We start from the raw sequence: 27,530 nt of genomic DNA on the forward strand, positions 1-27,530 counted from the left end.
GTAGCACAAATAGTACATTTCTTACAGGGTTCCCGAATTCGCTGAAGGGTTTTCTTTACACCAAAATGCCCTCCTGATGGACTGTCGTGTAACTGACGAAGTACTTCGGCTATTCTGCTCTTTGGGATCACCAACTGTCTTCTCTTCTCTGAACCGTCATGATTTTCCAGGACTCGTTTGAGCAAGCCATCTTCCATGATAAATGAGTCCCACTGGGCCCAATACGTCTTAACTACTGAGCACAGGTTTGATATTTCTTGCCAAGGTGGTCGACGGTTTTCCTCTTTCCATTTTCGAATTTTCTGTATAACTGGATCTCTTTCTTGTTCTTCTCTGATCTTAGTAGGCGTCCAGTCGTCGTTGACCATCGTTGTTCTTAGCACTGCTGCTTCCTTGGATTCCGTTTTGTAGCAGTGGGAACACTCTGCTGGGGATGGCCTTCTGGAAAGAGAATCAGCGTTTCTGTGGCTAACTCCGGCCCGGTGCTCAATCTTAAAATCGTATTCTTGGAGTCGTTCGATCCACCTGGCTATCTGACCCTCTGGATTCTTAAACTGCATCAACCATTTAAGGGCGGCATGGTCGGTTCGGATTAGAAACTTCCTACCATGAAGGTATTGATAGAAGTGCTCTACTGATTTTACTACTGCTAGAAGTTCTCTTCTCGTGACACAATAATTCCGCTCAGGTTTTGAAAGAACTTTACTAAAATATCCGAGGACTCGTTCCTGTCCTCCTTGAATCTGAGACAGCACTCCTCCAATTCCCACATTACCTGCATCTGTATCTAAGATGAACTCTCCTTCTGGCAGTGGATACCCTAAAATTGGTGCTGTTATTAAATGCGTTTTTAAGGTCTCAAAGGCATTTTGGCAGTCTGTATACCAGCGGTAATCTCTTGCTTCCTCCGTAAGTCGCGTTAATGGCTTAGCGATATCTGCAAACTTCTTAATAAACCTTCGGTAGTAAGTACATAGTCCAAGAAAACTTCTCACTTGGTGTTTGTCAGTTGGTTTTGGCCATTCCTTAATGGAATCGATTTTTCCCTTATCCACGGCCACTCCTTCTTTACTGACTATATGACCCAGATAATTGACTTTACCTTGAAATAGCTGGCACTTCTTGGGGTTTAGCATCAATTGAGCAGCTTTAAGTCGATTAAAAACGTTTTCTAAATTCCTCAAATGATCTTAAAATGTCTCCCCCAAGACGATTATGTCATCTAAATAAACTAGGCATGTTTTCCAAAATAACCCTCTCAACACATTTTCCATAAGCCTCTCAAATGTCGCAGGAGCATTACAGAGTCCAAATGGCATAACGTTGAATTGCCACAATCCAGATCCTGTGGTGAAGGCTGTCTTTTCTTTATCTACTGGGTCCATTTCTACCTGCCAGTATCCAGACTTCAAATCCAAAGTAGAAAACAATTTACTTCCAGCCAATGTGTCCAATGTGTCATCGATCCGAGGCAGAGGATAACTATCTTTCTTGGTAACGTTGTTCAGCAAACGGTAATCCACACAGAACCTCGTCGTTCCGTCTTTCTTCTTAACCAGGACCACCGGAGAGACCCATGGGCACACCGTCTTTCTTCATTTCCTGAACAATCGTTTCAGCTTCCTCTCTTTTCGCCTGTGGTAATCGTCGAGCTGTTTGACGAATTGGCTTAGCATTGCCAGTATCAATTTTATGCTTAACAACGGTAGTTCTTCCCGTCTTTCCTCCTTTCGGTACGAAAATATCACAATACTGCCGAAGAAATTCCCTTAATTTCCTTTTCTCAATCTGATTCAGAGACTGTCCTGCAACTGCAACCATTTGGTCGAATTTGTCGTTGGAATTATCAGATGTTGTCGTCTGACGGATTATGGATGTCACAGGTACACAAGTTCCTACTTTTGTCTCTTTCTTGATGGTTACTGGGTAGTCATTGACATTGATAAGTCTCACAGGAATTTCTTTAGCCGCAGTCACCAATTCCTTTCCAATTATGATTCCTCGGCCAACCTCGTCGTCATGGTTCCAAGGCTTCATCATAACGGGTGTCCCTTCGTCCAAAATTCCCTGTAGCCGCGCTACTATGATTGTTTCACTTCTCGCAGGCACGACTGTATCTTCTTTAACGGCTGCTTGTGGGGAGGAGGAGAAATACCTCCTCATTGCCAACTTTGATTACCTTATTCTTAAAATCCAATTGGAATCCATGCATATTCACTACGTCCATTCCTAATATAACATCCTCTTCGATGTCAGCAACTATAACAGTATGGACGAACTTTTCTACTTCAATTCCCAATTGTACCTGGATTTCTCCATGAATGTTGGCATTTTCACCTGTAGCGGTCCGAAGTCGCAACCTCATTGGTAACAGTTTCTTTCGGCTGTTTATAACTGTCCCACCAACAACGTATGCTTTTTACCATTTATGTCTCCATCTACATATACACTATCTTCACGACATTTCAAAGAAGCTATTAGTATGAGAGGGTCTTTGGAAAAGTTCTGGGTGGAAGCTGCCCCCCTAAGGCTGACCCGTTCTAGTTTTCCTGATGGTGAGTTTCTTGATTTGCGTCGTACCTAGGGTGCTTACAGGAGCTTCGTACGTGTCCTATTTCGCCACAATTCCAGCATCTGATGGTCTTCGTTTTCTTGTATGTCATGCTTTTCATCATATTAACGAGCTGGTCAAGTTTATCTTCATCTCCTTCCTCTTTTACAGTCCTAACTTTACTGTATCCTTCAGAGGCCTGCGTAGCTGACTCGTATTCGAGGGCGGCGGATAAGACATCAACCAGCGTCTTGTGACGAGCTAATCGTAGTGTTCTCTGCATTTCATGATCACGAAGACCATCAATAAACGTTTGAACGGCCAATTTTTCCATCATGTATTCGGGAGCTGTTGGATAAGCATATCGTACTAATCTGGCAATATCTACCTCATATTCTTGAAGAGCCTCATCTTTCTTCTGTCTACGATTTTTAAGCTGCGACTGATATACATGCTCCAAATGTTCGTAGCCATATCGCATATTTAACCTCTTCTTGAGTTGTTCGAAATCATCGGTCTCCTCTACGGCTATGGTCTAAAGCACATCTAAGGCATCTCCTCGAAGAGCGATAGACAGGTTTACCGCCTTTTCTTTTTCAGACCATCCATTTGCTCTTGCGGCTGATTCGAACTGTTTCATGTAGTTGTTCCATGATGATTTTCCATCGAAAGTTGGGACTTTCACATGGACAGGACCTCCACTTCCTTCAAATTTCGGCCGTGTTTCCAACTTACATTTCGTCTCGTCTTCTTTTGTCTCTAATGTAATTGGATTGTTTCCTTTCTCTGCTGTCCCTGTTTCCTCCAGCTTCTTTTCCATCTCTTTCCATATCTTTTCTTCGAAGGCCAACATATCGGCAGCAACTTGGTTTTTTAACGAAGATATTCTATCGTCGAGGGCAGACATCTCAGAAGTTATTTTAGAGATTTCCGAAGAGATGTTAGCAGAAACTTTGTTTTCCAGGGACGAAATCTCGTTAGAAACTTTGTCTTCTAATGATGCGATGTCACCAGAAACTTTGGCTACATCAGAAGATACCTTCGAAATATCGTCAGAAACTTTGTTCTCTAATGATGCAATGTCACCAGAAACTTTCGAAATATCGCCAGAAACTTTGTTCTCTAATGATGCGATGTCACCAGAGACTTTGGCTACATCAGAAGAAACTTTCGAAATCGACGAGAGGCGAAATCGCATCTTCAAATATATAAGTCTCTGGATCTAGTCCTTCTTCTAGCAAAGCGTTCTTTAGTCGTTGGACTAACTCAGCTTTTTTTCCGGTAGAAGCTAATTCTCTGTCTTCGAGATGTCTTCTTAAATTAGTCACTCTCAGCTCATAAATCGTCGTCATTTTCACAATTTACAAATATTCACTTGTAATTTATTTTCGCAATTTATCTTATGTATTCCACTATTCTGACACCATTTGTTGTGAATTAATTCTAATTTAATGTTCTTATTTTAATTTATTAAAAAGCACGATAATTTATAACAATTTATTTAACTAATAATACATAATTTATATAGACGAACGTAACATTTAAATCGTGGGCGCGAATCTTCTTCATTAACTGTCCCTCCATATAAAATGTTTCGTTTATATACAAAAACTGCCGTTATCTCGAAAAGTCGACAATCCTCTCGACTAGACTGGGCGGCGAAAACGGTAAGGGCAAACTGGATTTCCCATCGACTCGCCTCGAACTTTGTTTTTATAACATCGTGTGTCAGGTATTCATGACCTAGAAAATACTCGAATAAATAAGGATATTAGTAATAAACATGTTTACAGGTTTTTAATATGACTCATATTTTTACGTAACAGTAGTTACATTGGGTTTTTCGATTAACCTTCGGTAAACCTTTGCGTTTTAAGTTCAAAGCTACCATACATTTCCAACGTTAAAAAAAACTTTTTTTTGCACATAGTAACAAAAAACACCACTATGTTGTTACTAAGTTTTTTAACATTCTAACTACAATTCTAAGTTACGGTAAGATCAATAATGTTTTTAATAAATAATATATGGTAGCTAATTATAATTTATTCTCTTTCAGCCCTGAAGAAGCCAAATTAATTCTCTTTGGCGAAAACGTTCGGCGAAACAATTGATACTCATTAGAGTCTTTCTTGCAGATTTCCCCAATATTTAAGAGTTTACTATTTAACTTATCTGCAAAGATTAAATCTCTTATATATATATATATATATATATATATATATATATATATATATATATATATATATATATTGTTTGTTATTTCCTGATCGTGAATTTTTAAATATAAACTTTTTTAAATCCTGGGTTTGTCGGTCTATTATAAATAAAACACTTAATTATTGCTTACATGTTTCGACTATTTGCCATTCTCAATAAACAATTTAATTACATAAACATTACATAATATACAATTATATTTTAGTTATGCACGTTTTGATAGTTTACCATGAATTCCATTGTCTAATGTTCTTCCAATTTCTCATTGTTCTCTCTACCTACTTCTTTAATTATTTGAGAAGTCTCGTCGAATTTTCTAGAAACATTTTCGAATATCTCGTGGTTTTGTCTAGCTGCTTCTAGAAGTTTCTTTAATCATTTGAGAAACATTTTCAAATTTATCGTTATTCTTTCTATAAGTTTCTTCAATTTTCATTAAAGCTGCTTTTTATGCTGACTGAAAAGTCTCTGAGTGATCCCCATTCTTGTTGAATTTTTGGTCAGGCACACACTTACTTTCCAAATGCTTTTCTTACAAAAATCACTACCGAACTACGTGGATGTTCCCAATGATCAATACTTTTAAAAAAAAATCAAAAGTCACTGTTTAATTTAATGTTTAAATAATAAATTATCCCACATACGTGACACCGATTTTAAATAAAACGATGGGTTCTAAGTTATATAAACTATTTATTTAGAACACGATATTATCGTGAAAGCTAATAATATATATTTTTTAGTGGATTTTCTTGGGCTTGTGTTCATAAAAAAATTGTTTTGATACTAAGACATTTTTATATTTTTTTTTCGACGTCTCGGCAGGAAATCCATGCCTTTTTGAAGAAGTAATATGGACTAAAAAACATTTTATCAAAGACATAATACGGTTATATCAAAGACATAATAACCGTATTATGTCTTTGATAAAATGTTTTAGTCCATATCCACTTCTTGAAAAAGGCATGGATTTCTTTGATGAAATATTAAGGTTAGTTGTTATTAAGGTGAATGTTAGCTATTTTGAATATTTATAAATTTTGTTCAATACATTACAATATATGTTACTTAACTGCCCACTGTCCGTTTTATAATTTAAAGTGTTTTTATTTTTGTTAATGTGATACATCTCAAGTAATAATCTACTTTTGTAGTTGTCAGTCTGTGCCAAAATGTGAGCTCTGTTATAGTCTAGCACAGTGTGGTCCAACCTTTTAGACGTTGCGGGCCGTACTAAATTTGAAATTATTATGAACGGCCAGAGGACTCGACTCGTTCAAAAAAAGTTTATTTTAAAAAATAATATACAAACGAAATATTATTTACAAGTATTTTGTTATGGTTTACAATTTACATGTTATGTTTAAAATTTAATATTAATAAATAATTTAATAAAATAAAAAATTAGTGGGATATTTGAGGCAAGGGCTTATCCTCTATTAACTTTTGCACATCTATATCTATGCTAGTCGTAGTAAATCTAATACACGCTTCCAGAGAATCGTTTTCCAAGCGATTACGTATTTTAGATTTTATATGCTTCAAAGCAGAAAATGTACTTTCACATACATACATACTACCAAACATTGAATAGAGTTTCAACGCAAAGTTACGAAGTTTAGGAAAACGATCCTTGGAGACTAACTTTCAAAAGGTACTAATGTCTTCATTTTTCTTTTCTTGAAAAAACGAATGGGGCTGTAGTTCGCACAGCTCTAATTGGTATTCTGCTGATTGGTTCTGGATGTTTACTCCCATTGGATTGTTAAAAAGCTCAAGATCGGGTTTTAGTGCATTAAATTCCGAAAACCTTTCATCGAATTCTCTTTTTATTTCTGTAAGAACTTTTCCAAACCTTGAGAAATCGACCATGGTTTCTTCTTGATTTATTTAGAAACACGCAGGAAAATGTGTGAGGTCGTTTATTTTCATGCTGTTCTCGAAAAGATCAAGTTTTTCGCGAAATGTCTCAATTTGACTAACCAACTGTGATACTGTTTTATTTTTCCCCTGGAGTTGTAGGTTTAATGTGTTCAAGTGAGAGGTAATGTCTGTTAGAAATGCCAGTTCATGAAGAAATGTTTTGTTCTTAAGCTTTGTTATAAATACGTCCGTGTTAATAACAATTTCTGTTTAAAAAAACAGTAAGATCTCTTTTCTTAAAGAAAAAAAATTTCTAAGGCATTTACCTGCACTCAACCAGCGTATCTCTGAATGTAGGGGACGTCCTTATATTCAGTATTTAATTTCTCCAAAAAAGAGATGAATTTTCGGTGGCGCTGAGCTCTGTTTCCTCCTCTTAAGCTGTTTACTATCTGCACTACAGTTTTCATAGTATCGTTGATTTTAATTATCTTTCCACAGAGAGCCTCTTGATGGATAATGCAATGAAACATAACACAGTTAACACAATTTTCCCGCAAATGAAACATAACACAGTTAACATCATTTTCCCGCAAAAGTCCAGCCAATCCCGTTATGCGTCCCGTTCCTCAGTTACACAAAAATCTTCACTGATGCATCTAACAAAAATTAATAGCTGATTTTTGTCAGTAATATCAACAGATTCGTCCAGGTCTAAGGAGTAGTACAAACAATCACGAACTGTGTCGACCATTTTTTTAAATACATGAGTATTCAGTTCATCAACTCTTCTAGATACAGTTTGATGGGAAACTGAAACACATTCAAAATTTTTGGCCATCTTTTCATCTCCAAAGGATCGCGCCATTTTAACGACTCACCGCTTGATCATTTCTCCATCTCTAAATGCTTTTTTACTTTTGACAAGCTCTAAACATACTTCAAATGATGCTGCTAAGGTTGATGATTGAACAGCTGTCTGTTTTGTAAATAGAGATTTTTGTTTATTCAATTTAGCTTTAAGTTCTTTTACAAGAGTATTGCGAGCTTCACCTTGATATTTGTCGTATTTTGTTTTGTGCTTTTGGCACTATTCATTCTGAATTTAACATTCAATTTATTCGCCACTGTTAATTCAACACGACACGTGCAGCTGACTGAAGCTAACTGCCCTATCATCGAGTGGGTGTTCAAGGTTAACTACTTTCTTAAGATTACAGAAAGTTGGACAGGGTTGGAACAGGTAAAAGTTATCAATGGCAATATTTTTAAAATGTGTTTGCAGGGGCCGCAGTTTAACGAGCCTCGGACCGCATGCGGCCCGCGTGCCTGAGGTTGGACCACACTGGTTTAGCATATGACGGGTGTTTTCATAGTGCTCAACTACTGCGCAAGTATTTTTCCCAAGAAGCAATCACTTTTATGCGTTATTTTAGCCTTTGTGATGTTTGGCCAATGTAGCTATTTTGACATCATAGACACGGTATTTCATAAACATTACTTTTGTATAAGGTTGTTACTGGGTCTTTGATTTTTGAAAATAGTTGTTTGCTGTTCATGGTAATATATTTAGCTATACTCATATTAGGAACATTTTTGAATATGTATATGGCAGAATGAGTTAGACCATTAATAAAGGTGAGTTTTTTATATTCAATTGATTTGTTGTTAGAATCATTGACCGGACCATCATAGAAATTACTGCTGTCAATCAGTTTTTTAAAGTTTGTTTAGGATAGCCGTTGTTACAAAAAATTTTGTATAACATGTCCAGATTTTTTTGTAAAAAGTTGTCATCAACAATGGACATTATCCTGTTTTTTATACCTAGTACGGTATTCTATTTTTGACGGGTGGTATGATTTGAATAGTAATTTATATACCTGCCTGATGCTGTCGGCTTTTGGTACCAATCCAATGTCAAAATATTGCCATTTGTTCTTATTACCATTGTGTCTAAAAATGATATACTAAAATCTGTCTCAGTTTAAATTGTAAACTGAAGATGTTTATTAAATGAATTAAATGAATTATAGTTTTTTTTGTATCACTGACGTAAGATCTTTATCCAAACTCTTATAGGTCGATTTGTCGTTTAACAAAGTTAAGGTTTTGTCGATATACTCCTCTTTGTTCATGCTACCGTACATCCACTTTTGTCAGATCGTAAAATGTATATGTCTGAATGTAACTTTAAATATTGTTTTACATATTTAAACATTTTGTTCATTGTCGTGGGGCGGACGTTTAGATTTTGAATTCTGTAAGTAATTAGTTACTACATTTGTTACTTGTGCCCTAAGAATATCCTTAGATTCAACTGTCACCTCATCGATGATATTTTCTACATCAGCTAAACAAATATCTAACTTATCACAATATCACAATAATTATAATTCTAAGGGCACATTTACTTTTGTCAATGCTGTTAAAATTTTTTTATGTTAGTAAGTTTCACCTTGTTAAGAACATTTGAAAAACTCTTTTTTAACCTTAATTCATATTCAGTTAATATGTTAGTAGGAACAAACTGCTGCAATTCACACTTAATCTTATTAATATCATTCTTCGCATTTAAAACATTATTGCAAGTTATCTTTATTTCTAAATTTAATGTTTTTTATGGATCTTATTAATGAATTTATCTACTTTAATATTCAAAACTTTGTCATTACCTCCGTATAATAAACGGAAGTACTTCGGGACAGTGTATGTAATCTACGCAGTGCGTATATGAGACGATAACATGCCAGAACCACTCTTAGCTGCAACTTCGACCAGTCCAGTTATTGTAGTCGTTTTAAATTAATTTAATTTTGTACTATCGTTTAATATTTAATGTCTAACAAATAAAGTTCTTTTTTAAAATGTCAAATACGTGATTAGTGATCTAACAATTGGCGCAGACAGTAGAATCCGGTTAACGTTGCTAGAACACGTGTATACTCATTGGCAGCGGCGGATTCTCATCCCTTAACGGAACAAAGAATCTACTCAAGTCCTCACTGCTGTGATCTACGGAAGAAACACCTAGTGAAACCCCTGGTAGCCGAGCAGAGAGAACAAGACGACCCTTAAAGAAGAAACATCTCCGAACAACCTCACTCCTGTAATCTACGAAAGGAACACATAGTGAAGCCCATGGTAGCCGAACAGAGAGAACAAGGCGTCCCGATGTTCTTCTTTATCTAAGTGGATTTTGAATCATCTCGTTAATAATTTTGTTATAATAATTTACGAAAAGTTGATTATCTAATATTTGAAATTATTGATATTAACATATTTCTTTCATACTATCTTATACTGATATTTTATTGACATATTTTTTTTATTTGCTATATTTTTGGTATATTTTCTCTTGATATATTTTTATCTGATATATTTGATACATTTTTATTGATATATTATTTGATATTTTTATATTGATACATTTTTGTCTCTATATAACATTTTTAATTTTTATTGATACATTTTATATTTCTTCATACTTCTATTTTTCATTTTCGTTTAAAAATATCTCGAAAAATGTCCAACACACGTTCCCAAACTCAACAATAAATTAAACCATATAAGCTTTCGGAAATACTTTCCCTTATCCAAGAATTTGAAGGCGATCCGATTTGTCTTTCTACATTTTTAGATGCGTGCGACTGTGCTTTTAAGATGGCTACAGGCGATCACCGCGTTCTATTAACGATTCACGGATAAAAATAAACTCAAAGGTAAAGCTGCACAGCTTATTAATTCTAGAAAACCACTTTCTCATACATAAATAAAACAATTACGAAATCTACATTTCGGAGACAGTAGAGACCTGACCTCCTAACTTTTACGAAACCAATAACACACTCGACACAGAAAATTATCAGGATTTTCTTTCACTTCAGAATCAAAATCATCCTCCCAATCATACGAACCACTCAACGGATATTACGAATATCCAAGAACAAATCCAAGCACTTAACTTGGACAACTTTCATCCGGATCTTAATTTTCCCGAACAGACATTCATGTAACCCCATTTTATACTTTAGTTCCAAAAATTTATATTACATTACCGATGCTACCAACACTTTTAAACTTTTAATTGACACAGGTGCTGGAATCACTGTTTTCAAAGAAAACACAGCACGCAATTATCATAATAGATTTCCTGAAACGTTACTATTCAAGGTATAACCGATCAAAAATTGTTAATAACATAATCTGTCCTGATTCCTTTCACTAACGATAATCGTCACAAAGTCTTTAAACTAGACTTTCTAGATCATTATGAATGTGTAATAGATCTCAAATCCCGACAGTTACATACAAATTTTAAAACTCTCACCCTTCACAAAGTAGGACACGAGACAAACACATCTATTAAAGACAAATCACCGACACACCCTACAAAAACAAGACAAAACGAACCTAAAATAAAAATTAAATCAGATTCTAAACAGGAATCAAATTTAAAATACCAAAACCCTATAAATGACAAATACACTATCGTAAAAAACCGAGATCAACACAAAAATCTTGAAAGACCGGATAGAAAACCAATAAAAGGTAAAAACAGAATTACCATTGATAGCCGGACCGAACAAATATGCAGACTAAAATGCAACTTATCAAATACGGATGCCATATTATCAGCTCAAGAAATAGAAAAAGTTTGATTACCTCATACATTAGTACATGTGGACGTAAATGAATAATTCTTAACTTCCGTCCTAAATGCTAATGCTATGCCGAAGACAATCGAATTTTCAGACATTTCAATCGCACCTTTCAAAAATTCGGAGACAATCCTATCCTACAACGGAAATTATGTTGAAGAACCCGTAGTAGATAGAACACGAATAATTAAAGAACAACTAAGAATTTATCATCTAAATTGCGAAGAACAAGAACTAATTCTAGATATATGTACTGAATATGCAGATATATTTTATGTCAAAGGCGACAAACTGACCTTCACAAACGAAATCAAGCACAAAATCGAAACAAACAACGCTAAACCTATCTTCACTAAATCCTATAGTAAATCCTATAGATATCCTCAAATACATAAGGAAGAAGTAAAGACGCAAATTAATAAAATGTTAGAAGAAGGAATAATCCAGAAACGCGTCTCACCCTGGTCGAGTACAGTCTGGGTCGTACCGAAGAAATTAGATGCGTCAGGAAAACAAAAATGGCGAGTTGTTATTGATTATCGAAAAAATAACGACCTCACAGTACAAGACCGTTATCCTCTACCACAAATATCAGAACTATTGGACCAACTAGGAAGATGCCAATACTTCACACCACTAGATTTAGCGTCTGGATTTCACCAGATTGAAATCGAGCCACAAGACCTCTAGAAAACGGCATTTTCCGTCGAAAATGGACATTACGAATTTGTCCGCATGCCATTCGGACTAATGAATGCTCCATCTACATTCCAAAGAGTAATGGACAACATCCTCTTAGGAATACAAAACGAAAGATGCTTAGTGTATATGGATGACATAATTATCTACTCACCCACTATTCATGATCACGTCACGACTAACAGAAGTTTTAAAAGGTTACGAAAAGAAAATTTAAAAATACAGCGAGACAAGTGCGAATTTGTAAGAAAAGAAGTAGCATATTTGGGCCACCTTGTAACAGAAAATGGTGTAAAAACAAATCCAGCTAAAATATCTTGCATCAAAAACTTCCCGGAACCAAAGAACACCAAAGAAATAAAATAATTCTTAGGCTTAGCCGGTTACTACAGAAGATTTATTTCAAATTTTGCCAAAATTTCTAAACCACTTACGAAACTACTTCAGAAAGACGTACCTTTTAATTTTAATTCTGAATGCAAAGAAGCCTTTAATGAACTCAAAAATATTTTAACATCAGATCCAATACTTATATATCCGAATTTTGAGGAACCATTTTTGCTAACAACTGACGCTATTGCATTCGCGATTGGAGCCATTCTATCGGAAGGCCCCATTGGAAAAGATTTATCCATAGCTTATGCCTCCATAACATTACGCGGTGCCGAAACAAAATATTCGACTATAGAGAGAGAACTATTAGCTATCGTATGGACAGTCAAACATTTTAGACCATATCTTTTTGGCCGAAAATTCACGCTTATTATCGATCATCGGCCCCTTACATGGCTTTTGTCGATAAAAGATCCCGGAAGCCGATTAGCGCGTTGGCGCCTAAAACTCGAAGAATACAATTATAAAATAGAACATCGTGCTGGAAAAATAAACAGAAATGCAGATGCCCCCTCAAGAATAAAGATTAGCCATTTCAAAGATTGTGCAAACTTTCAATCAAAAATCTCATTACATGCATCAAATGAAGATGACACGGAAACTCAAGAAAACGAAGACGACGATGAAGAAAATATAGAAAAAATGTCCGAAGAACTTGACAAGTTTATCGAACTGTATAGAACTAAGTAAATAATCGATTATTCTAAAATTGAAATATCGAATACGGACTTATTAGCCAAATCCAACAAAAATATTGTTACATTTTTTTGGCAAAATAAACTTGAAGAACTCCACGAGAAAATAATGAATGACATATTCGAAGAAAACATGGAATATAGTAACCGAAGAATTAATATTGTACACAGCAAAACTGTAAAAGATCGAAAATATTTTATTATACCATTACCGTTTGATCCCGAACGAGTAATATCATATCTGTTTCTTGTACTTTTTGCAAACAAAGATCAATTCGATGAATCACAAATATATTGTGTAGATAATAAGCTCGGACTACCTATCCTAGAGATATTTTCTTTTATTTTCCTTGACAAAGATTTAAATTTAAGAATCTGTCAAAATATAATTAAAACAGCCAGTGAAGACGAAATCCCTCAAATCTTAGATCATTACCATTGTGGTAAAAACAATTTACATCGAGGAATAAACGAAACTGTCAGAAGAATAAAGCAGAAATACAATTGGAAGAATTTAACAAAATATGTAGAGAAATTTGTAAAAGCATGTGAAACTTGCCAACAAGTTCAGATTTGCAGGAAAAACTTAAGTCGACCACTAGTCATGACAGAAACTCCCAAAACACCATTCGAAAGAATAAATATGGATATATTCGAATACTCTACTAAGAACTATGCTTTAACTATTTGTGACGAATTGACAAAATTCACGCAAGCCTATCCTTTGGAAGACAAAAAGACAGTAACAGTAGCCAAGACACTCCTACTCTTCTTTCAACACTATGGAACACCACTAAGAATTCATTGTGACTGCGGTCGAGAATTCGAGATTGCTATAATCAAAGATCTATGCGAATTATACGACATCAAACAAACATTTTCCAGTGTTAACCGTCCACAATCTAATGGATCTGTAGAAAGATTTCATGCCACACTCTCAGAAATGGGCAAATTAAGCCGAGAACACAACCGATCATCCCTTCGCTATACTTTCTTATGCAATATATGCTATTATAATACAAAAAATAAGACCCACGGTTTTACACCATATGAACTTATATTTGGGCACACTGTAGGCCGACCACCAGAAACTCTATACAATGAAAAAACACTAAAGAGTAAATATATTCGAAACCTGAATAATCGCATGGAATATTTTTACAAATTAGCCAGAGCAAAAACAGAAAGACAGAAAGAAAAGGCGAAAGTAAGATTTGACGAGAATATTTCAGAACAAAGACCGGATTTAAAAATTGGTGACAAAATTTACGTAAAAGAATCCCAAATTAAATCAAAATCGAAAAATCTTTTTAATGGACCTTTCGAAATTCAAGAAGTTTTTACAAATTCCACAATTATCCTTAACCCCAAAACTAACCAAACCTCTAAAGTAAATTTTGACAGACTAAAAACTTATTTTGAATAATTTTCCTTTACAGATTCTATGCTCTTTTTCTGTGGCAAAAAGATTTTTTGTCTAATGCCATCTCTCTCTCTCTCACACACACACACACACAGATTCTATGCTCCTTTTTATAGTCCAATTCCAAATTCTCCTCACACCCATTAATAACACAATTTGAATATTTTTTCATGAAAAAGGAACTATACGAATATCTAACGACAAATGGACTTTACATGTTTACAAACAATTAATTATTCCCTATCAAAACTAAAATATCCAACAATGACAGAATTTTGGAAAACCTATTAAAAAAATTTACTAACACGAATACACCGAGAAAACTTGCCTTTCAAGCCGAAGTACAGACACATCTTAGTCTGCTAAAACAAATCTTAAACTCCGTTAACTTATATAGAAATATCCTCTGACACAGTATCTTATAATAAACGCCTAAAACGCGGTTTAGTAAATGGTATTGGAACAATCTGGAAATCTATTACTGGAAACTTAGATGCCTCTGACGGCGAATACTTTAATAAATGTATAAATAGGATAAATTCCGATGAAACTCAAATTGAAAATCACTTAAAAAATCAAATATCTGTTACCACTTCAGTTATAAGAACTTTCAACACTACAATGCAAAAATTGCAAATAGAAGAAGAAACTTTTAACAAAGACTTAAAAACTATCGAGACTATACTTCTGGACATTAATAATGACATCTCCTTTTACCAAGCATAGTTACAAATACTAGATTTATGTGAGTCCTTAATGGAAACCTACGTATTTTTAGAAAATTATTTAAATGATATACTAAATTCTATCACATTCTGTCGCCTGCAAATTCTACATATGTAGTTCTATTATTTCACCGATAGACAAAATGAACGCAATAAAAGAAATCTCAGTCATTACAAAATAACGTATTGCCTCTACCCACTTATATGTCAAATATAGCTCAGTATATTGACATAATAAAACTACAAGCTTATCAGCTTGATTCAAAAATGGTTTTTGTTCTTGAAATTCCGTTAGTTGATCCCGAAATCTTCACCTTGATTCAATTATATTCAATACCAATATTAGATAATCAAACTGGTTTTCATCATATACTTTCAACTGTTCATAAATACATAGCGAGATATGATGATTCAATTTCATACGTCTTACCCATGGACACCGAAAAATGCAAACAAATCAGTCAAAACCAAAGAATGTGTACGGACATTCTTCCGTATCACATAGACACCGATGCTATATGTGAAGCCCAGCTTTTGAAACCTCTCAGCAAATTGCACCAATATTCAGAAGAACTGGACCATATTATAAGCCAATCATTCATTGAGGAACATCTACCCTTATTGACTGTATTAACCTTATCCCTGATTATTATCCTAGTTATCTTATACCTTTTCTGCAAATACCGAACCCAAATATTCCCAAAAATGGCAATCTCCTTGTCCCAGGATTAGCCTTCAATTTCACTACCACGCAGAAATTTCATTGGACAGAAACTTCAAAGCTTAACCTCCTTCAGAAGAAGATCCAATGCCCAACAAGAAAGCGAAGAAGAAGCAGAAACACCAATTACTCTGTAAAAGTCAAAGCAATCATTGACTTTTCACTAATAAGGGGAGCTGTTTTATGTGAAAATATTAACCTGAACTAGCTTAAGTTCGCCGACTTCAGATTCCATCATCTCATTCCCATAGAAACCGCTGAGCACGCAGTAGAAGAACTTTGTACGAACAGTTGGCCAATATTCATGGGAACATCGATTCAGCACTTTATACCAAACCTATAAATTACCATTTTCAGATGCCGGAACCACTCAGTAGTCAGTTCAGCGCCAGCAGCCGCTGAACAGTACATACGTGCGAGAGCCAAGCGAACACACCGCCGAGGAGCTGCAGCGACCGAGTCGAAGCCAGATTTTTCAGTCTAACCGTGATTGTAGGCACGGTTAAGCGGAGACACGGCGCCCACAACGGCCGAGGCCAGATAAAAGGCAAAAACCTACGCCGAAACCGAAACCTACTTGTTTTTTAATCAAGTTTTCATGGAGGCCAAAATTGAGGGGTAGGAAAGTGAAGAAGCATACGGGCTTTTAGCCCGTCGGGATACTCCCTGTGCCACCGTTTGGGATGACACTGTGAGATATAGTTTTTTAGAAACCTATATGTGGCAGACACGGCCCCAAGGTCAGGGAGGTGAGAAAAGCAAGTGGATACCGCTCTAGTTCTGCCTAGAGCGTGAACAACCGCGTGTGAGGTCACTGGGTGACACCCAGAAGCCGTGCTAGAGACGGGTCAGAAGGTCAACAAAAAAGCTTTCGTCCAAAAAGTAGGATATCCCCCCAAAATATGGATCGCTTTCGATCCCCGCCAAACCGAAAGGCGTCCCCCAGCCCCTATGGTTGCAGTGAGAGGAAACTCCAATGCAACATCTGTGACGAGCTGCCCCAAATAGACGAAGGTAACTGTAATTATGAAATTTTCAAGGAGCTGCTGATAGACGACGATAACATCAACGACGGGGACTTCAAACGTCCCAAAAAAAAAAAGAAGAGAAATAAGAAGACCGTGCGGAGGGAAACCGCGAAACAGAACCGAACACAACAGATGACGACACCTCAAAAAGGCAAACAAACAAAAGATCGAGACAAAGGAGTAGCGACGACGAAGTCTGAGTTACAGGCACTAAGGATACCTCTTAAGGAAAAGCACGCCGAAATAACGGCCCTACGTAAGAAGATAGAAGAACTTCAGGATACAATGGTTGCCTCACAGAGGTCAATCATTGAACATATGGACCAAAAGTTTAATCAATTAAACGAAGGGAAACCCAAGAAAATAGAAGATAACCTGGAAAACCATGCCTTCTTCTTCTTCTTCTTCAGCCTTCAGTAATCCAACTTTGGTCATAGGCCTCCCCCAAATCAATCCAGTGTCTTCTATTTTGCGCCACTTGCTTCCAGTTGTGTCCTCCGATCTTCTTAATATCATCAGCCCATCTCATTTGTGGTCTTCCTCTGCTTCTCTTTCCTAACCATGGCCTCCACTGTTGTATTTCGTGGTTCCATCTCTTATCCTTCAGTCGGGCATTGTGTCCTGCGAAGCTCCATTTTAATTTGGCAGCATGTTCTCCTGCGTCTTTTACTTTCGTTTTGCTTCTAATCCATAAATTAGAAGCAAACCAGGCCACAAAGAAGAAAACCTGAAAACTCAGGCCAACATTAAGAAGACAAAAGCCACAGGAGCAATCCCCAAAAAACCCCAAACGGAAGAAAAAACAAAAACCACGGGAACTGTCGCTAAAAAACCCCAACTAGAAGAACGGTAAGGCTCCAGCTTTCTACTCCATAGAGGAAGACACTAAAGACGTAACATCTAAGAATTCTTATGCGTGTATTGATACTTAAAGATAAATTGCAGAGAATCTTCCTAAGGCTGTTGAAAGAGCTTCTTCTGGCTTTTTGAATACAAGTTTTTATTTCGTAGCTGTGATCCCAATTATCCTTAATATTGCAGCCCAAAAAGCATATTTTTTCCACTCTTTCTAACGGTGTACCGCCTATTGTAATTTGGGCGTTTATGTTGGTGTTCTTACTAATAATCATTATTTGTGTCTTATTGAAATTTAGTTTTAGGCCGTATTTGTTACATGTTTCTGCAACGTTATCCATCATTCTTTGGAGCCCCTGCATACTATCTGCCAGCGACACTGTATCGTCTGCATATCTAATATTGTTTATAAGTTGGCCATTTACAGCAATCCCATCTTCTGTCTTCTGATTCGTCCAAGGCCTCCCTAAAGATGTTTTCAGAGTATATATGTTAAATAATGCCGGTGATAATATTATGAAAGCCTTTCTAACTTCTTTTTCGACTGTGAAGATCTCGAACAGTTCATTTTCTAATCGCACTGTTGCTTTTTGTTGGAGATATAAGTTTGAGATTAGTCTTATATCCTTACCATCGAGTCATGATGTTTTCAGGATATCGATTTGTTTTCCATGTGGGACTTTATCAAATTCCTTCTCGAAATCAATGAGACATGCATACACATCTCAGTTGACATCACTGGTACTCTGTATTAGAACTTGCAAACTACAAAGTGCTTCTCTCGTTCCGAGTCCTGCTCTGAATCCAAATTGAACTTTCCTCAGGTTTTCTTCTAATTTGGTGTATATGTTACGAGCAAAGCCCGATATTGGACAATCCTAACATTGTACATAAATTATTGTTCACTTCTAGCATTGTACCCCCAAACTGTACAATGTCCGAAATAATCAAAATAATTGTCGAAACGCTCATCGGTTCGAATCGATTATTATTGATAAGCGACACACCAAATCAAAAATTGAAAAGTCGAGTCAAAGAAGAAATTGTTCTACAATAGAGATATTGTTAGTGAAACATTTCAAAGCTTCAAGAAATAGATACATCACTATAATATAGGGAAGATGTTTGTAAAGCATCTTAGATTTTCAAGAGATATGTATGATAATTTAAAATAATTTAATTCTAACCTCAATTGATGTTTGTTTGTCGTTAATAACAAATGGGGAATAATCGTAAAAATCGATATGAATCGATATCTGATATATTATCTAAAATTTTGACGCATGGCTACTTATTGAAATTCGAACATTGTACAGCAATTCTTTTATACAAAGTCCGCCGATTATATATATTTCGGAGATTGTACAGTAAAGGGGTACAATGCTAGAAGTGGACAAGATTTTTTGTACAATGCTAGGATTGTCCAATTTCGGACATTGCTCGTAACATATATGCGCGAGTGAATGATTGTAAGGAGTACTTTAAGTACATGGCTCATCAAACTAATTAAGCTATATTGACATATACACATTTTCTAGCGTTGACTTTTTTAGGAAGTAGAATAAATAATTGATAGTAGCCAGTCTTTTGGTAAGTAACCAGTCTCATAGATGCTGTTGAATAGCTTCGTAAGAACTGTGATTTGGTGTGCCTCTAATAGCTTTAAGATTGCACCATGCACTTCATCAGGTCCTGGCGATTTCCCATCTTTAATCCGCTTAATGGCCATAGTTACTTCTTGGTTTGTTATTTCTGGGCCGTGGGGATTGTTTATTTCAGTCGGACTTCGTGCTGTATCTTCGAATAATTCTTACATATAATTCTTGAATATCCGTCAGAAAAAATCATATGTAATTTGTCTTTAAAAAGACAACCACATGCCATGATGACAGTAAAATTCTACTGTTAAAGTTGATTTCATGTAATCGAATAAACTATCTTACAATAAAGTCGTCACAGGAACGCAACTCAGCAATATTGGCAATATCATTCTAAAATCGTCTAATATAAAATGCATAATATATGTCTGAATTGTCAATATAAATCAGTCAGATACAATTCAATTATTAGAAGAATTTTTCACCAAGTATCAAAAAACTTTGTTTAATTTATTAATGTTTGTATTTTGAGAACGATTTCCGAACTTATAAAGTGAAACTTATAAACTCAATAAACTTATTTTAATCTTCAATTGTGGCTTATTCCCATTAAAATAGTAATTACTTTAAAATGCCACAAGAAAATTGCTTCAGAAAAATATTAAGAAGTAGTTATTTAATGTTAGTTAATATTTAATGTTAGTTATTTTTTATGCAGTTTTTAACTTAAGCCTGTTTAGAATAAATATATGATGACTAGAAACGAATTTATCGAGAAAAGTGAATCGATGTTAAGAACCGCAATTTTGTGAGGCTGCCTGTCACGTCTTCTCGTGACGCTAGTTCCGTGACGCTCGCCTCAACATTTTACCATAGACAAAAAGTAATATAACATAGACAAAAAACTTTAATTAGAACAATCACATTAGCAGGTGTACCTAATAGATTATATTATGATAAAATTATAATGAATCTATTTTGCGCATTTATTTCCTAATTAATAAAACGTTTGTTTTAGATGATCTTGAAGTTTCTCCAGATTTTTTTGAATATTTTTTGGGTTTGTATTCTTTATTATTAAAGGATTCGTCGCTTTGGTGTATTTCCGCCTGGAATGATAATGGAAAAGAAAGTCTCATAAATCTTAAGCGACCTGATTTACTATATCGGACAGATTTTTTTCCTGGATTAGGTTGGATGCTTACAAAAAATATTTGGCTGGAACTTTATCAGAAATGGCCACGGGCGTGAGTGTTTATTTATTTTAAGTACATTTGTGATTATGACGATTACCGTGTTATTTTTATCTGCAACTTTCTTTAATTCATTCAATATTCAATACTATTCAATACTAATTAATTACTTGGTCACGATAATAATGACTTGTTTTTTCTTTTTACTTAATATTTAGTTTTAGTTCAGGTCAATTCTATAATGTCATATGTTATCAAATTTTAATTAACTTAATTTTATGTAACAATAAAACACTGAAATTCAAAACTTCCACGAAATTGAGTGAGTGAGTGCCTTTCTCAACTATATATATATATATATATATATATATATATATATATATATATATATATATATATATATATATATATATATAAAATAAAGTTTTTTTTGAGGTTGCAGTCATTAATAGGGCAGGAAAGTGAAACTCTTTGTGCTTATATCAAGCTTTCGCAAAATTTATTTGCTTCTTCAGGATATGCTAAAATATGGTATCAGTAAATACAATAAAATTAGAATTAAATAACATTGTATAAAACTAGTATAAAAACTTACAACATGCGGTTAATCCATTAAATTTTTAAATTGACAAAACATTAAAACTTAACTTATTAAAATTATATATTTATGTAAGTACAATATTTTAATTTTATTTAATTTTGTATAAATTCATTATGACATTGATTATTATATTGATGTTTGATTTATGTCAGAAAGACACTCGTTTCTGTTTATTATATTTTTTGTTGTTGATAACTAGCTCTTAATTGTTATTATAGTTACATACAAAATGGCGTAAAAACGTATATTAAGACGTGAAAACCAATTAAATAAAAGAGAATTCTTAGAAATGGTATGCATAAATAAATATCAATGCGTTAATAAAAAAACTGATATTGATAAACTAAGCAATATCTATAATTACATTCTGTCTTACGAAAATGAATACTATAATTTTCTAATATTAGATTTTCTGAAGATAAATACTATGATTTCAAAAAATTTAAATATTCATATTTGGCGCCACTTTGTACGTAACCATAATAACAATCAAGAGCTAGTTATCAACAACAAAAAATATAATAAACAGAAACGAGTGTCTTTCTGACATAAATCAAACATCAATATAATAATCAATGTCATAATGAATTTAAACAAAATTAAATAAAATTAAAATATTGTACTTACATAAATATATAATTTTAATAAGTTAAGTTTTAATGTTTTGTCAATTTAAAAATTTAATGGATTAACCTCATGTTGTAAGTTTTTATACTAGTTTTATACAATGTTATTTAATTCTAATTTCATTGTATTTACTGATACCATATTTTAGCATATCCTGAAGAAGCAAATAAATTTTGCGAAAGCTTGATATAAGAACAAAGAGTTTCACTTTCCTGCCCTATTAATGACTGCAACCTCAAAATAAAACTTTATTTTACATAACGTGTCAGTCAATAATACCTAACTACTTTATATATATATATATATATATATATATATATATATATATATATATATATATATATATATATATATATAATGTTTTGGATGGGTTGGAGTCAATAAAAGGGGCTATTAGGTAACTATTTTTTATCCCGAACTTTCAATTGTGTTTACAATTATTTTCAAGAGCTGCTAAAAAATACAGAATATCTTACAAAGTGGAACTAGAAAAAAAAATTATAATAACTCACCAAATAAAATTAGTTTTGTTAATAAATTTACGGTGCTAAACATATTTATTCTAAAAACTATTCTAAAAATTTTCTTATCTAATAAATGTTTCTCTTAAATTTTGTAATATAATTTTGAAAAACTTTTTTAACACAAAAACAATTAAATTTATAAATAAGTTAGAATAGCGACAAATTACAAATAAGCCTCAATGTCATTAATGCCAACTTAAAATTTTCATTTTTGACAATTATATTGCCAAAAACTAAAATTTTGTTTAAAAATTCTTTTTTATTTAGTAATAAAAAAGAAGATTTATTCATCATTGATAGATGTCTGAAAAAATTTAACAAGTATATGTAAAATTAAATCAAAATGTGATATTTTACTGGCGTTATAAATAAACTTTAAAAGAAATAATATAATTATAAATTTTGTTTAGATTCTGAATTTCCGATCTTTTGTTTATATTATTATCACTTCTGCTAATACAAACCATTTCTAAAAAAGTCCTTTTGAATTTATTACTTTCACTAGGTACGCACAATTTTAATGTTATCAAAATCCATAATATGGTCTTACGCATAGCCTAGAGTACAGAAAACGATATTATTATATCGTTCTCGTTCATGGCGGCCAAAGCAGGTGGCGCCTTTGTACGCTAATCACTGCGGTGATGAAGCTTTAGGAGACATTCGTTGGACTTTCCGAGTTTGAATTTGTATCAGCCCAAGTGTCTGATGAGGCTGGGATAGGCCGAAATGAGTCATAACGAATTGGTCCTCCTAGGCCATATATTTGACCATTTAATAACAAAGAACAAAGCGATAGCAGCTTTTGCTAGAAGATTTAATCTTTTACATATTACACATAGCCCAGAGGATAGAAAACGATATTATTATATCGTTCTCGTTAATGGCCGCCACTATCTGTATCCAGATCAAATACTAATTGCAACAGTTCTGTAAATACATCGCAGGATACAGGACAGTTAGGTTGGATATAATTCCAATGATTTCTTAAGGAGGTAGTGAAACTAGTTTCTTCAAGTTACTGAAAAACTTATTAAACTGTACAAACAGAATAACGTACCTGTTAAAATTGCTGTTAAGGCAAATTAGTAACGATAATGGGCAAACATTGATTAACCTGACAAATATTAAAAGTCTATCAGCAGTAAGTAAAAAGTGCCAACATAGAACATCCATAAAGGTACCTGGTTAGCACCAAATAAAAATTACTCAAACCAATTAGTCTCAAGTATTCATACAAAAAGAGAATGAAAAAATGGTAACAGGTTGCCGAAATTCGAACGAGTTATAAATTACACTCATCTGAGAATACATGTAAACCAAAATGGAAAAGAAGAATGTGAACTAATAACAAGATTAAAAATACGATTTAAAAAATCTGTGGCGTTACATAAGGTCATCAAAAGATTTTTCAAGAAAAGCAAAATTACATAATTTAAGTGTTAATGATGGTATGTAAAGCAGTGAATGATAACAGATGTTCTGATTCTTAGAAACAATGTTCTGAGATTTCGTATAAAAATTGTGTTATATTGTTCATATTAACAGTAATGCAAAATAGGAACCGGTGAAAGACTGGAGCCCATAGGACTACCAAAAATTTGTTTTAAAATAGAAGATAGAATTAACCATGCACGTGGCACGTAACCAAAGCAGGTGGCGCCTCTGTACGCTAACCACTGCGGTGGTGAAGCTTTAGGAGTTTAGGAGACATCGTTGTACTTTCCGAGTTTGAATTTGTATCAGCCCAAGTGTCTGATGAGGCTGGGATAGGCCGAAATGAGTCATAATACTTTATTGATACCGATTCGAACACGGAAAGTTTAACGAATTTGTCCTCCTAGGCCATATATAAGACCATTTAATAACAAAGCGATAGCAGCTTTTGCTAGAAGATTTAATCTTTTACATATTAAGCATAGCCCAGAGGACAGAAAACGATATTATTATATCGTTCTCGTTCATGGCCGCCAAAGCAGGTGGCGCCTATGTACTGTAATCACTACCGTGGTGAAGCTTTAGGAGACATTAGTAGATGTATAACGTTCCTTCTGGAGCGGAAGTGACGTCACACGTCGATCGTCAAGCGTACGTATCCTCATGTATCAAAGCCACGCCCCCCTCGTGACGTAGGAACGTGCCTCGTGTCTCGAGGCCACGCCCCTCGACCAATGGTGACGTCGGAACGTAACTCGTGTCTCTAGGCCACGCCCCTCAGAAAATGATGGCATAGGAACGTCCCTCCCATGTCTTGCTGACCAATGGTGGACGTCCTCGTGACGTCGGAACGTGTCGTCGACCAATGGCAGCATAGCAGCGTCAGTGGTGGGAATAGCAACACCCCCAGCGACCAATGACAGCTTAGAATTTGAATAAACATCAGAGAAATGGCGGTATAGCGACGAGGGACCAATGGCAGCATAGCAGCGTCAGTGGAGGGAATAGCAACACCCCCAGTGACCAATGGTGACATAGTAACGCCCTCCTCGTGACGTTAGAACGTTTTCCTCGACCAATGATGCCACAGAAACGTGTCCTCGACCAATGGTGGACATCCTCGTGACGTTGGAGGCCAATGGTGGAGTCGTACCACAATATTAACGAAAAGACGCCCCCATTCCCCCAATATTAACTAAAGACGCTCAAACGCCCCCCATTCCCCCAATAATAACGAAACTAGGTCTCAACGTAACCAATGAGAACGATGTTCAATCGCTGGTCGGTGACTATGTTCTATGAATTGGCAAAGAGAAGAAGAAGAATGACAGACAAAGAGAGCAATTGTTCCTCGTATTTTTTTTAATTAAAACCTACGACCACTAGCGTAAAACTTCTAAATTTTTTCAATTTATATTTTACGAGTTACCTCGTATATATTTTATCGATTAGCATAATAACAAAAATTCGTTTATTTTTCAATTTATACTTTACATGATCATTTGAAATCTTTATAAAATATATTCTGCTATCATAAAATGAAAATAGATCTTGCTACTGAGAATAATGACATCATCGGATACGCCGGCTATTAAAAATTTCTCACGTGATCACGATATAGCCGAAAGCACGTGCACATTCTATTTGATGTGAGATAAAATATATTCGCACGGGCGCCGGATACATGTGCACATTCCTTTCTATTTTATAATTAAGCCAGGCATATGATGCATAAATGAATAGTCTTACGAAATATTGCGCAACATAGTTTTAGCGTGGGAGAGGCAGTTAGATAAATAGCATACGCTCTGCATATATCGTTAGTTCAATTCTGATCATCCTTCAGACAAGTTGTGTGTTTTGTGCAGCGTCACCAATTATACAAAGTACCGTTCGGAGAAGTTCTGTGTTTGTGTAGTGCCGGCAAATATACAAAGTAAGTTTTATATGTTAAATTAAAAATATACATATTGTACTAGATAGAATTTTTGTAAAATAATATTGCTAATCAAAGAAAAACTCAGGAAACCGGAGAAAAAAGTTAAAACCACCAAAATTAACATCAAAAACCTAAAAGACGACAACTGCCAACAGCAACTAAACGCAGAGATAAATAAATTAACTGAAGGAAGCGTTGAATGGGCAGATATGAAAAAAGCCATACTAAAAGCGGGAAAGGAGGTCCTAGGCGAAGAAGAGAAAATAACTAAAAAAGACTGGATGACACCGGAAATAGTTGAGCTAATAACTGAAAAAAGAAAATACAAAAATAAAGATGAAAATAAATATAAAACCATCAAGAATAAAATCAAATATGAAATCAGAAAGGCTAAGGAGGAATGGATGAACAAAGAATGCCAGGAATTGGAAGAACTCAGCAACAAACATGACACCTCAAACTTACATAAAAAAATGAAAGAACTTACAGGCAACACCAGACAAAGAAGAACACTCATAACAAGAGATAATAATGGAGAAATACTTACTGAAGAGAGCAAAATAAAGGAAGTATGGGAACAATATATAATCCATCTTTTCCATGACGAGAGAGAAAATGAACAAGATATAGGTGAAGAAAAACAATACCTACAAATTTTACCCTCAGAAGTAAAGAATGCCCTACAGAATGCAAAACAAGGAAAAGCACCGGGTCCTGATCAAATTCCAGTTGAACTGTTAAAAGCCTTAGATGACGGTAATATAAAGAGACTCACCCGAATTCTCAACCACATATATGTAGAGGGCAACATCCCGGAAGAATGGCTTAAATCGATATTTTTACCACTACCAAAAAACAACAATCCCAAATCATGTAATGACTATAGATTGATAAGCCTAATGTGCCACCCTTTAAAGATTCTCTTGAAAATTGTTCAAAACCGAATTTATAAGAAATGTGAGGAGCAGATAGATGAAACTCAGTTTGGCTTCAGAGGAGGCATGGGTACAAGAGAGGCATTATTTGCGTTGACGGTACTCTTGCAGAAATGTCGGGAATGTAACAAGAGTGCATATGTATGCTTCATAGACTTTAGGAAGGCCTTTGACCGAGTGCAGCATATGAAGTTAATAAATGAATTAAAAAACATCAATTTAGACAAAAAAGACATTGAGTTTATTAAGGCTATATACTGGAACCAGAAAGCAGTAGTAAAGGTGAACGATATAGAAACAAATAATATACCGATTGCGAGAGGGGTTAGGCAAGGATGCGTCTTGTCTCCGACGCTTTTCAACGTGTACTCACAGGTCATATTCAGAAAAGCCTTATGGGAAAGAAAAGAGGGAATAAGAATTGGTGGAGAAATCATAAACACCATGAGATTTGCAGATGACACGGTAATTATGGCTGAGAGTATAGAAGATCTACAAACTTTACTAGATGCAATAAATAGTGAATGCATTCAAATGGGACTTGACATCAACACAGATAAGACCAAATTTATGATAGTATCAAGGAGTCCAATAAATAATGAACAACTAACTCTTGGTGGACAGCAAATAAAGAGAGTGACAAAATATAAATATCTGGGAGCTTACATCAACACAGAATTAGATCCAGACCAAGAGATCCGGGTACGAATAGAAATGGCAAGGGCAGCGTTCTTAAAATTCAAACAATTGTTCTGTGACAAAAATCTGAATATTGCGCTGAGACTGAGGTTTGTTGAATGTTACGTCTGGTCGCAACTATTGTACGGGGTAGAAACATGTAC

General features: G+C 34.7%; 1 protein-coding gene across 4 annotated transcripts in view; it reads left to right on the plus strand.

The window, feature by feature from the left end:
- Mgat1 (alpha-1,3-mannosyl-glycoprotein 2-beta-N-acetylglucosaminyltransferase) overlaps positions 1–27,530 on the plus strand; it is a 261,795-nt gene that overhangs the window by 152,862 nt on the left and 81,403 nt on the right. For all 4 annotated transcript variants that reach the window (XM_072526042.1, XM_072526043.1, XM_072526040.1 and 1 more), the window contains exon 4: positions 20,451–20,679. In XM_072526042.1, coding sequence (XP_072382143.1) covers positions 20,451–20,679 — 229 coding nt within the window. The remainder of the gene's footprint in view (positions 1–20,450; positions 20,680–27,530) is intronic.

This window comes from Diabrotica undecimpunctata, chromosome 3 (genome assembly GCF_040954645.1).
Source record: "Diabrotica undecimpunctata isolate CICGRU chromosome 3, icDiaUnde3, whole genome shotgun sequence".
In the NCBI taxonomy this organism is placed as follows: Eukaryota; Metazoa; Arthropoda; class Insecta; order Coleoptera; family Chrysomelidae; genus Diabrotica; species Diabrotica undecimpunctata.